The sequence below is a fragment of the Thermobia domestica genome, chromosome 16, assembly GCF_964235325.1.
Source record: "Thermobia domestica chromosome 16, izTheDome1.hap1.1, whole genome shotgun sequence".
Lineage (NCBI taxonomy): Eukaryota > Metazoa > Arthropoda > Insecta > Zygentoma > Lepismatidae > Thermobia > Thermobia domestica.
Window position 1 is genome coordinate 122,522,457 of NC_137469.1, and position 13,588 is coordinate 122,536,044.

The following is a 13,588-nucleotide window of genomic DNA, read 5'->3' on the forward strand; positions in this document are numbered from 1 at the left end:
TATTTGAGCAACCATGTAGGAGGGGGTACGACTTTTTATTTTGCCCCTCTCATTTCAGTACCCTTCCAACAGAAAGTAATTTTTGATAAGCAGGACAGACAAAATGAATAAGAAATATATTTACAGCATCCTCTCCCCTTTCATGATTGGAATATCACGTAATATTTTTTATTCTACGAAAGATGGCCCTGTGCGGTTAGGGGTAGGTAACTAAAAAAATACCTAATATATAGCGCCCCTTGATTGTAATATTACCGCTTCTTTATTTGTACGAGGGAGCCCCTACACAATCCAGGGTGACAAAAAGAATAGGAAGAGTGTCTATTGATTCCAGTGGTGGATCCAGCACGAACTCCTGGGGGAGGGGAGTTGAAGTGAAACATTCTTTTGATGATGTGAAGCTGTCACAAATTACCACTTAACTAAACTAAACAATAGTGGGGGGAACCGGAACCCAGTCAGTTTAAATTGATGTAAAAGTTTAATTATTGGCTTCATATTAAAGCCTTGGCTTCAAATGACAATTTCAGTCCGTGTGGACAATGATCAAATCTCGGAGGGCTCTTCGGTGTAGGGGTTTCGGCTTCTTTATGGGACAAGATTCACGTAGTTGATATTGCAAAATTGTTTTGTATATATAAGTGGAAACTTGCACCATTTGGTTAATTTTACCTCGTATGTTTTGCAGATTCATATTCCAAGCAATAGTTACTTCGCAGAGCTAAAAGAAGGCACTTACTAGTTTCATTAAAATGAAATGTCTTTTATGAGAAGTTCTCATGGAGCCGACGAACGAATAGGCACCCAAATGTTGGTTAAGTCGAACGGTTGAAACCCGTTGAGCTCGCTACAATTATTATTATTATTATTATTATTATTATTATTAATAATAATAATAATAATAATAATAATAATAATAATAATAGAGCATTCACCTTTGGTGCATGGGGTCCGTGGCTCGATTCCACTTCGCGCCAAGTGAAATTTGAGGTGGACAAATACCGTGTGCATGGGTATGTGTTTTCTTGAGATTTTCCATTTTCCTCCCACTTTCTTCATTTCACCATTTCATTCATCATCATTCTCCCTTAGCGTAGGTGCATAATTGACCAACGTTAAACTAGATATTGCAATTTCAATAATAATAATAATAAAAATTAATTCAACTGAAAGGACTGTAATTTATGTGGACATCAATTATCATAAATATGCAACCATTATAAAAACAATGCTTTGAGTAGAAAGATAATCCTTTCCAAGTGTTAACGAATGCGCACGAGATAAGACATGTCTCGAGAAAGAGACAAGACGCGCTTTGTGATATCCAAGATAATACGAGGCAAATGTTTTGGACACGAGATAGCTTGTAAAATGTCTCGTCTTGTCTGGAATGTCTCGAAAACAAAAGTCTAAGTTTTAATATTATCTTTCAAGATCTATTCTCTCAGAAGTAGTTCTCTGCCTTAAAATTAATAACGACATTTGTGATTTAAAAAAAGATAAACAATGCCTAAAGTTAATAGTTAACTTTTCGAAAAGAAGCTTCATTAAGGGTGAACCTGAAAGATGTCCACAAACTTCGGGAGGTGATTCGTGACATCAAAAGGAGACAAATGGTCCTCTTGCAGTTTTCGAATTCAGCTTCGTTGTCGAGATACAGGGTTGCCAACTGGTCGTGTTTGAGAAACTCACTGAGAATAAATTCAAGTCCAAGAATAAACTACTACTCATATATTTTTCAGGTCAATTGACTTATACCATGTTGTAAGGTCAAATATTTATTTATGAAGTGTGTACAAAATTCGCCAGGGTCTTTTCTGAGAAAATCGTCGAGAAAAAGTCACCTCCAAGAATAAACTACCCCTTGTAAATTTTTCTAAGAGAAATATCTGATACTGCAATATAGGGTTGTTAATTAAATATTGATTAATGAAAAATAAACAAAATTGTTAAAACCATTTTTGAGAAAATAGCGTTTTTCGATTTTCGGCTGTTTGTAAACCACACTTATTTTAGGTGGTAGGAAAAAATGGAAAAGCTCCTGTAAGAATACTAAGTAAACCCTAAGTTTAAAATTTGGTGTAGATAAGTTGAACGGTATGGCCTCTAGGCGAGTGCATATAAAAGTGTGCCGAACGGACGGACCGGAAGGACGGGTGTCGAAAAGTCACATTTTCGGTATGTAGACGCCATGAAACGTAAATCCGTTGAAATCTGAATTTGATATTATTTTCACAATCACTATATTTTCTTCTCTCTTTTGTCGCTCGAAAAAGAAAAGCCTAAGTTTACCACAAAAAGCTAGGGAGTTTCTCAAAAAATATTCAATTACAGGGCCACCGCACTAAACTTTTTCAATTCAATTTCTTAACTGTGTTAGGCCGCAGTTGTTACTGAAGTGTGTATTTGGATAATACGAATAAAATTATCGTATTATTCAAATACATCGAATGTCAGATTATCGAATAAAAAACTTCGATTGAAGAAAATCCACACTACAAAACTAACTCACACTTTGAGCACATTTTCATTAGACATATAATAGACCAATTAATGCAATCATTGTTTATGAAATATGAAAAAAATCAAATGAGTCACTTTGGGAAAGTCGTTCAAAAAGAACACGTCAAGAGTAACAATGTTTCGAACAATGAGTTAAGACATACTTTTGGTTATTAATGAAATATTTATTTGCGAAATTTGAAGAAAATCGCCTGTCGTTCGAGAAAATTGTCGGGGAAATAACCTTGACCCCAAAAATAAACTATCCGTTGTAATTGTTTTTCATAGAAATGACTTATACTAAAATATAGGGTTATTAATGAAATACTTATTTATGAATTATCAATAAAATTGTCCGAGTAATTTTTGAGAAAATCGTGAGGGAAAAATAACTCCCCGAATAAACTATCTCTTGAGGATTCTTTCAGGGTAAGCGAGTTATTCCATATTACTAAGTTTTTAATGAAATATTTATTTCTGAGTACGAACAAAATTGCTTGACTCATTTTTGAGAAAACCGTGGAGGAAAAACACCCCCAAGAGTAAACTACCCCTCGCATATTTTTTCAGGACAAACGAGTTTTGCCATATTGTTCGGTTATTAACGAAATATTTATTTTTGAAATATGAATAAACTCTTTTGAGTCGTTTTTGAGAAAATCGCCCAGACAACACTCCACCAAGAATAAACTACCCCTCGCATTTTTTTAGGACAAACGAGTTATGCCATATTGATAAGTTATTAATGAAATCTTTATTTATGAAATATGAACGAAAACATTTGAGTCCATTTTGAGAGAATCACTGAGAAAAAACTCACCCCCTTAGTATAAACTACCCCTTGTAGATTTTTCTCAGATAAATGCCTTATACCACAAAATAGGGTTGCTAATTAAATATTGATTTATAAAAAAAGAAAGAAAACAAGATCGTTAGAGCCAGTTATGAGAAAATATATTTTTTCTATTTTCATCGTACAGGAAACTACCCTTGTTTTGGGAGTAGGAGGGAAATAAAAAAACTATAGGAAATACTATGAAAATCTTAAACTAAAATTTGATGCAGATAAGTTGAACGGTATGGCCTCTAGGCGAGTGCACAGAAAAGTGTAGCGAACGGACGGACGAACAGATAGACATGTATCGAAAAATAACTTTTTCGGTGTTAGGGGCTATAATACGTATAAATTCGTTGAAATCTCAAATTTGATTTTTTTTTCGAACACCATACTTTCTTCTCTCATTTGTCACTTCAAAGTAAAAGGAACTCAGAACTACAGATAAAAGACACCTACTTTTACACATAGACATTATTTATTGATTTAAAACTGTTTTAGTTTGTGTCATTTCACTTCCAATTGAAAGGTTTTACAATGATTAATGGCATACCAATGACGAGACGGAAGTTTTCAGAAAGTAAATACATTCAGAAGTCTAGATTGCATTACAGCTATCAGCCTGTTTTTATTTCTGCAATTGTTAACAGCTGTAATTTCGTCCAAACGCTACATGAAATAATTTTTGGTTGACGTCATTGTGTTACTATTTTAGTATTGTTCTCTTCAGACTTGGTTGAAGTTTTGTCTTAACGGTTATACATTTTTTTCTTATTTCATCGTTACACATAAGAATAAAATGTTGTGGTGACTGGATAGATTCGAACCTACGAACATTGAGTTTTTATTCTTCAAACAATTTACCAATGGACCAAGCTTTGTCCTCACGTTAACGTACGGTTACAGGGTTTATTACGATTTAAATAAAATGGCTGGCTGTTAGAGTTTCCTGCCCAAATATTTCGATAAAAAATTTTCATTGCTTCGTACATTGTTTAGATACACATTTTAGGAGAGTGAATTTTGGTGTATTTCATGCCAGATAAAAGCTGGATAAGTTTTAATAACATGTTTCATATGTAGTTCTCAATAATAGACTTGTTGTTCGGGATGACGTTCCAAGGTTTAGCATTGACTAGCAGTTTTTGCTATTAATATCCCTTCTAGCAATATTGGCAGTAGACAAAAGTTAGCCCGTGTTAAAGCTTTTTGCTCCTAATTTAGTTATTTTACTTTATTATTTAACGAATATATTGAAAATTGTCAGAGACACGTATGCAGTAATTTATTTCGGGAGGGGTCCGACTTCAATATTAGGATAAATTATAATAAAATTTTAAAAGATAATCCCCAAAATTAGGCTAAATTTACAGAAAAGTTGGGGTTTCAGAGGGGGTCCGGACCCCCTAGACCCACCCATAAATGCGTTCTTGTTTGTCAGTAACATTTCCTCATTTTGAAACCCTCAAAAACTTCGGATAGACTATATAAAGGAAAACGAGTTATTTTCGATGAAATATCACTTCAAGGAGACGCGTCAGTTTTATTGCACAGTGTGGTATTCCACGTTCACAATGGCAAGAGTTTCTTTCCTCTGATTCTCTGTCATTGTGCTCTATCGAAAGGTTAGGTTTGTAACATATTACTCCTACGAACAAGCATGACTGGCAGATAGGAATACTGAACACAACTCCAGAGAAATGCATGCTGGAACTTACGTTTCTAGCTACGCTTTGGTGATTTGCCCTCAAGGTCAATCGAGTGGTAATTCAGTTCCGTCTCTTTTCTTAAGCCATGTTCGTATTACTTCGAACAGTTTTCATAATGAAAAGCATGCCTCTTAATATAACAGACTTCTTTCGCGTAAGATATCGAAACTCAGTTGGTCAGAGCAACTAGTCTGTAAGAATTAGGTTGTTAGTTAGTTAGGAGCCCAGTACGAGTAAGGGTTTTTATTACTATTGTTTTTATCTTTTTTATGTGAGGAAAAATCAAATTGTGACATCGCGATATCAAATGTATTTGATTAGGTAGCTTTGTCTTACCTAAACTTTAAACATCAGTAACCGTCGAAATTATTTCACTAACCGATCACTTACTGAACATTTCAAACACGTGAAACCAGTGGCATGACATGAAGGTTAACCTCTCCTCCGCAGTCCTTAGTTATGCGTCCGTACTTTCAAGGGCGGACTAAGGGCCGGGCGACTGCCCGGGGTGCCAGAGAAAGAGGGGCACCAAACCGAGCCTCAAAAAGTAAATTTTACAATGCGCTTTCTACTGACGTTTTTGGTTTATATTCTTGTAAAGTAGTGGCAATTATATGATCTTTTTACATTTCACTATGGAAGAAGAGAGTTTCATAGTACTAAGGGGGCTGTATCGAAAAATTGAGAGATGGCATGTAGAATAAAGAGTGCCGGGAATTAAGTGTTGTTTGTTTGTTTGCTTGAGTTTAGCGTTCCACGGTTATGCCTTAATGGGCAAGGGAGATGTGGATACTAATTATAGTGGAATCCGAACCACTTTTATCGTTCAACAGTAATCCACCGGGAATTGGACCCGGTACCACAGAGGGCAGGCGTGCTAGCCACTAGACCAGAGGGGGTGGAGTTGGTATTGTTTATAGCGAGCCATATTCGTTGTGAAGTTTTCCTAGATAATGGATTTCTTTTTGAAAATGGGTTTAAAACAGGGGCGTCATTTAGGGAGGGCAGGGAGGGGCATTTGCCCCCCCTGAGTTTGAGATGTATATAGAATTTATCATTAGAATAGTAGTAAATCAGTGAAAAACGCGAAATTTTACTTATATCAAGAGGTCTTGCCCCCCCCCCCCCAAAGCAAAATCTGAAATGACGCTCCTGGTTTAAACTATTAAAAACACTATGATAAAATGTAAAATATAGGCTACTACTAGGGGAAGGGGCGCCAAAAAGTCACTTTGCCCGTGTGAAAATTTGGCCTGCTCCGCCCCGGCGTACTTACTGTATATTTTTTGGCCTTGCAGCTTGTGCGGTCCCCACGCCTCATTGTTGCGGGGGCGCTATTTACGCCTACCTTTCGAACGTAATTCAATAACTGTTTAAGAAATTCTACCATCAGCGTGGAAACGGGAATATATTTTTCTAATAGTCCCATAGAACTTTCACTCAGAACGCCAGATGCAATTTTTCAGAGTGAGCTCTGGCTCATATTCAGGAATAATAATAATAATAATAATAATAATAATAATAATAATAATAATAATAATAATAATAATAATAAATATGAATTATGTGACACGAATCATTATAGATAGAGCTTTAAGATGAGTGGTCATAGGGGAGGAAAAACAGGATTTTTCTCTCTCTGACTCTCTAACGTTAAGATTATGTGCTGAAGGTAAGAAGCATCATCATTCTACAATAGGTTGCTTTTACGTAGAATATCTATTACTTGAGCTCTCCTCCTTCGGGCAACTTTGTTTATGTAGTAAATTCAAAACAATTTCAATTTAAGATAAATATTTATAGAGAAAATTAAACATTTAATAGGGAAATCTGTTATCAAAATATCCAAACTTTTTTTTTTTTGGTATCGTCATGAGTTTTATACATATGTTACATTTTGATTCTTTCCCAAATAAAAAATAAATAAAATAACCTTAGTGATAAAAATGACAACAGTACTTCCACGGGATTCGAACCGTCTACCTTCGGTATACAAAATCGTTGCTTTATCTAACTGAGCTATTTGCTTTCTTACGTAAGCGGAACCTGTTCTACAGTAAAGACGATTTTTCATTACGATTGGGCTAACAATTCGTCTTTTTCCATAGGTAATTTCCACTATTTGCACTATCTATACGTTAATACTTAGCATAGATTCATATATTTGGAGTTCGCTGATAATGCATATAATAAGACATACTAGAAATATTTCGTTAAAATTTTCGTTTGTAGATCTAATCCACGCTTCTCTCAATGACATAGATGTCGCTGCTTCGTGTTGAACTGCAGAATTCCCTCGCGTTCTTGAAAATTTCCCACTTTAGCAGAGTTGGTAATTCTCGAGATTTCTGTCGATTTAATGTTTTTTGCTTCTAATTTCTTTATTTTAAGCTAATATCTAACACAAATATTAAAAACGGGTTTGTTATTAACCTGTCCTGCTGGGGAAACCTTCCGAAATTTCGAACATATAAAGAAAACGGAGATATTTTCAAAAAAACTTCAAAATAAAGAGACGCGTCATTTATTTTGCTCATAGTAGTACATTAAGAAATTCTCGGACGTTGCGTGACACGTGTAATTGGTTACTTGCTATTTATGTTATAACATCTGACTCTACTCCAACCTGCAAAGGAACTGGTATACAAGCAAGACTTTGGTCAAATACTGTAGGCCAATAACTATTGTCGATCGAGAGGTCTTGCAGGTCCAACAAACTCCTTTATAAGCAGTATTTCTTTCAGAAAAAATGCTCCGGGGGGACACTTGGGATTCGGGGGGGGGGGGGGCACTGCTGGTACTATTCTATTTATTATTATATTATAGACCTATTATTTTGGTCTCCGCCGAGGTGGCACCGTCAGAGCTCCGGGGGCACTGCTCTCCCAAAAACACGTCTGGAAGAAACACTGTTTATAAGCTCCTGAAACAATCTTTAAAAAAAAGAAAAAAAAAAGAATTAACTTTCGCTTCTCATGAACACAGGATAGGTTCTACTCTACATTTTTTTAAATAAAGACTTACGCAAATAAAATCGAAAGATTTAATAAGAATTATTTCATTGAGCAATACAAAAATTAAATTTCCTCATGTTGGTTTATTAACTGAAAATACTATTGCTTTAATTTAGACAAGTTACTCAATTTAAACGTCAAACCGCAATATTAAGATTGGGGAATAATCTTTGAGATACAACTACGGTGTTTACTTCAAATCCAATTAACGATTTCAAATTATGTAAAATCTTACACTGAAACCTCTTTAACATTTTCAAAATTATTACCTTTTAATTTCAGCAATTTTAATTTTACTTTGTTAAGTACAACACCATAACCTATCAATGCAAATTCCACCAAAAAACCCTTCAACATCACTACTCATCCTCAACGCACAGGAAGAAAGATAGTTAGACAGAGGGGCTTTGTGGTAGAGCGTTCACCTCTGATGCATGAGGTCCCTAGTTCGATTCCAGCTCGCTCCAAGTGAACTTTGTGGTGGAGAAACACCGTCTTCGTGGACTTCCTGGGGATTCTCCCGATTCCTCCCACTTTCTTCATTCCACCATTTCATTCATCTCTTATCATCACCGTTTCCTTTAGCCTTATCGTGGGACGTAAAACTCAAAGACTTTATGGATAGAAAGATCGGATCAAATCTTCTCCATTGATCGCCTTAAGCACCTATTAATTCATAACTAACTAACTTGATACCGATACTATTTCGTCTGATTACATATATTTTGTTTAAATTAACTCAGTTTTATTTGAATTCAGGATTAATTAGCCTACGGAGCTTCCGTTGAGAACCGCAATTACAGTCAAATTTATTTATTCTTTGTTTAAGCTTAACACTTACAGAATTCCTTTTATTAAATGAATGCTAACTAATAGTTAGGCCTATAATTTATAAGGAATAACTTTCTTCTTAAAACACTTAAGTTAAGGCCGCCCTCGAGGACCGCCACTGATCAATAAAGTCATTTTCAAATTTTGGCAATAATCATTTTAAGCTGCTATCTGTACTGAAATGTATCACAATTGCCTAATACGTCAATCAACAAAGAACTAATTAGAATCAATTAATTAAACAAATTATTGTTTATCTCTTCCAGATCAAATCCTTTGAATTTAATACTGAATTTAGTTAAATACGAAGCACAATTAATGCGTTTAACAGATTAGCTTTACTATTTACATTACTAATTAACTAATTTTAACTAAGCGACCTTAATAGCTCACAATACAATTAATTAACTGTTTTAACTATTAAATTCGACTTAAAACAAAATTTGTACACTTTTTTTTTCTTCGAACAAGGTGTGAATTTCTATATTCTTACTAAAAGAAACATAAACACACCTCAATAGTGACTAATGTATTACTGCAAACTTGTCCAGATCAATAACGCACTTAAGTACCAATGATCATTTTTATTGGTATACCTCTTATTGGTATACACTTCTTCACAAGAACTATCCAACTATTATTAGTGGATATACAATCGCTACGGCTTCAAACTAAACATATAAAATAATCTCAACTCACAAGTACATCCATTACTTACTTCACAATCTAGTGATTCTCTCTTTTTATCAACAACACATATTATTTTTCTAACAACAGGTACTTAATGGCATGTGCACAATATCATGTAACTTCCTGCCCATACTACATCCCAACACAAGGCCATTAAAAAATAGAGAGAGAGAGAGAGAGAGAGAAAACCAAAGAGAGAATGTTGGTTCACTCGAACACTATTGTGAGGCCACAATGGCTCAGTCATGCACTCCCCGCTGGTCTAGTGGCTTTAGTTTACGGGGTCCCGGATTCTATTCCGAGTGGGAAAGCCTTTGGAATTTTAACTATCCTCGATGTTTCTGTGTTCCTAGGTTACTGTCGTTCTAGGTTACAACAAGTAAAAGCGAGTAAAATTCCCCCCCCCCAAAAAAAGAAATGAAATCTTCTCACGGTTATGCCGATTAGGCTAAAGGAGACGGTGATTATGAGAAATGAATGAAATGGTGGAATGAAGAAAGTGGGAGGAAATGGGAGAACCCTGAGAAAACCAACGAGCACGATATTTGTCCACCACAAGGACCATACGGCACGAGCTGGGATTGAACCAGCTACTCCAAGCACTGGTGGTGAACGCTCTACCACTGAGCCACTGAGTCAGTTAACTTAAATAAACAAACGGAAAAGTGGTAGAGCGTTCACCTCTGGTGCATGGGGTTCTTGGGTCGATCCCACTCGCGCCAAGTGAACCTTGTGGTTGACAAACATCATGTATATGGGTTTTCTCGTGTTTCTCCCGTTTCCTCCCACCTCCTACATTCCTCATCATCAACCTAGCCGGCATAACCGTGGAACGTAAAACAAAGATCTCATTTCATTTTTCGAGCACGATTGCTTTCGCGGTTAATATTTAAGATGATAACTTCTATTACTTTTATGTTCTTTTGTTAAAATTTTCAGTATTTTCTTCTTTGAAACAAGAAATTTAAAGAACAAAGGAGCCACGTTTTCTAAAGTAAAGGATGAATCCAAAACACACTGTATTTTATCAGAAAACTTCCACCTATAACAATATTTTCGGGGACGTTTGGCTCAGAAATTTTCTACCACAACTATCAGTCTTTTTCGGATGATCTTAACTTTAGCACACTCCAATAGAGGACTCTGACAGGTATGAAGACTGATTATTTTACACAATAGTTTCAACTCAATTACAATATGTTTTCCAATTATAATTAAAATTTCCTTTAGAGTACTTTATTACCAAAAGTATTATTACTATTAACAGGGATAATAATTTTAACGAACATGAAGACAAACCCCCCACCTTTCTTCGTAGAGTCTTCAACCAAACAAGTAACAAAACCAAGAGAAAATAATTCAAATTGTATTTTACCGCCGATAATTCGAGGGATGGTCAAAAAGTTCATGAGACAGAGCTTCACGCTTTTACAATTGGAAAGTGGCTTGATTCAGCTACTAACAGTGACCAACGTATTAAATGAGCGTTGGATGGAATTCAATGGCACAGCGTACATACATCATAACACATACTGTCGGACCAGTATGCTTATGAAAAATTCCTAACCCAATGTGTCGCTGAGGTTGCTTCAGGCATGGATATGGCTATTATGGTTTTGAAAGCAGAAACGAAATTCTTGCAAAAGAGGGCATTGTACCACTCGGCTCAACAAGCACACCGTTCTTGGTTTCACTCAATCATAGACTCCTATGATGTGAAGCCAAATGAAACTGCAACCATGGGTGCTATGATAAATTATCCCGAAACTTGAAACAACATATGTATGAACACTGATAGTTTCAGGAGTGTTAGTTACGTGGCTATACGATCCAATTTACCATGCACACAAAATGTATGTTCTCGGTCGATGATGTGGCGGGCCTTTGGAGAGGTCCTTGACACCGGTGTGTTCCTCCTTAATCCAACCAAATATTCTACATTCGTATCATCGTGACGACAGGTGGTCCAACACGGGCATTAGTTTCGTTCAAGGGTAATCCGCCGTTTCGAAAGATTACAATTCTTGTGCGGTCAAACGTAGAAATCTGTTGGTATGGCTGTCGTATTATAACCCATCATGATACACTAAATTTAAGCAAACACTCCTCACACGTAACTGGGTTTCTTTGCCCTTCCGTCGGTTACTGTTACCAGTTGAAGAACTGGCGTTCATTATGCGCATCGGATAATCACATCACTATGCTTCCATGACTCTATGTGTTCTGCAAGTGCTGGGTCTATTGGATTTTCCCTTCTGGGTATGATTACGCAAGATCATGTTTTCAATATTGAAAATCAAAGCAGAAGACAGGATTTTAAAATTTTGTCGAAAAGTAGAATTTGAAACTGCTGAAATAAAACTTTTAAACAAAATGAGATTTTCTTTGGTATTATAAATACCGTAATATCCCACACATGGTTCTGTTTACTAACAACCAATACGTGTTCATATTTATAAACATTAACCATGTGCGTCTTAGTATGAGTTACTACAGTAGCAGACGACAGGGACACCAGCAGTCATGTAACAACGAAGGAAAATCATCGCTACCGCAACACTGGAGTAGCTATAAAACCAGGAAGACCTCAGCAACGACTATCAGTCTTCGGGCTGGTCATTTTCACTGTATCAGTTTGCCTGGAACTTTAGAGGAACCTAACCCAAAGCCTCTAGTTTACTCGGAACTCTAGGCCTCCTTTTCTGCCCCTTAGCTTGCTCGGAGTTCTGTAAGACTCCTAACCTCAGTCACTTAGTTTTCGTGGAGCTTTGTGGTCTTTAACACCCCTCTGCTAGCGTGGAGTATTGAGGAAACTAAATCCACTCCACATAGTTTGTTTGGGGCTCTGGGCCGCTCGGGCATTGTAATAACACTCTTTATCCAGTATTAGTGAAATATTTATACCAGACTGATTTTGTATTACGCCATTTATAATAAAATTCGATAGTGGGAGAAACGTTCCCGTGTATAATTAGCTCTATATGCTCTATCCTGCACAAGCACATCTGAAATCATATGTACTCTATTTTAGTTAATAATAAGTTTGTTCTTTCTTTGTAGACATTCTTAATGGACTAAGAAGTGGCTTGCGATTCAAGAAATTGGCAACATGGGAGTGCTTAGAAGAGTTCCTGCATTCATTTCCCTTCTTTTCTGCATAACGACATCATTTTCCTATGATCGACATATTCCTCCAGGTAACAATAAGGTTATTTTATATAAAGTTTGAATGTTTCAAGGTACATATTACTTTAATTTAACATTAGCATGTGCTATTATACAAACCTATATTTAAATTGGGTTAAACAAAGAGCATCTAAGTTTTTGGTGCAGAGTGTAGCTCGTTGGAAATATATAACTGAAAAACAAGAGATGAACTGAACTCAACAGCTCCCGGCATGATAAGCTGTAAAACACACTCTCTGTTGTCGAACCGATCCTGTCTTTGGTCAAGTCTGGTCACCAAATACAGCCATATTTAGTTCCTAGGGGATAGACTACTTGTCCATTGAATTTCATTCAGATCCGACCAGTAGTTATCAAGAAATAAAATACCACATGCAAGATAAATTAAGACGAGCTGAGACTGTTCCTAGTCGAGCCGGAATAACAAATATAGGATTTTTTATTCATTTGGTCATGGCCCATTCAATGGTCATTTGCCCATTAATTTTGACTCAGGTCTGGCCAATAGTTGCCGAGAAATAAAATACCACATACAAGACGAACCAAACTGAGCCGAGCTTGTTCCTGGCCGACCAGTCACCAAATATAGCAATCTTTATTTCTTAAGACGACGAGCTACCTGTCCACCAAAGTTCCTTCAGATCTGGACAGTAGTTACCGAGAAATAAAGTATTACTTGCAAGGCAAGTCAAGCCGAGCCGAGCGTATCCAAGGCTGTCCCTAGAGGGGTCTGGTTAGCAAATATAACATTTTTATTCATTTGACAATGGGTTATTTGCTCAGTAAATTTGGTTCAGATCTGACAAATAGTTACCTAGCCG

The 13,588-nt window shown here is 36.2% G+C and overlaps 1 protein-coding gene across 1 annotated transcript in view; it reads left to right on the plus strand.

The window, feature by feature from the left end:
* The window catches only part of LOC145673387 (lysosomal alpha-glucosidase-like), a 137,222-nt gene that overhangs the window by 14,606 nt on the left and 109,028 nt on the right, over positions 1–13,588 (plus strand). Inside the window, exon 2 of the mRNA XM_081743045.1 lies at positions 12,642–12,778. Coding sequence (XP_081599171.1) covers positions 12,691–12,778 — 88 coding nt within the window. The 5' untranslated portion in view covers positions 12,642–12,690. The remainder of the gene's footprint in view (positions 1–12,641; positions 12,779–13,588) is intronic.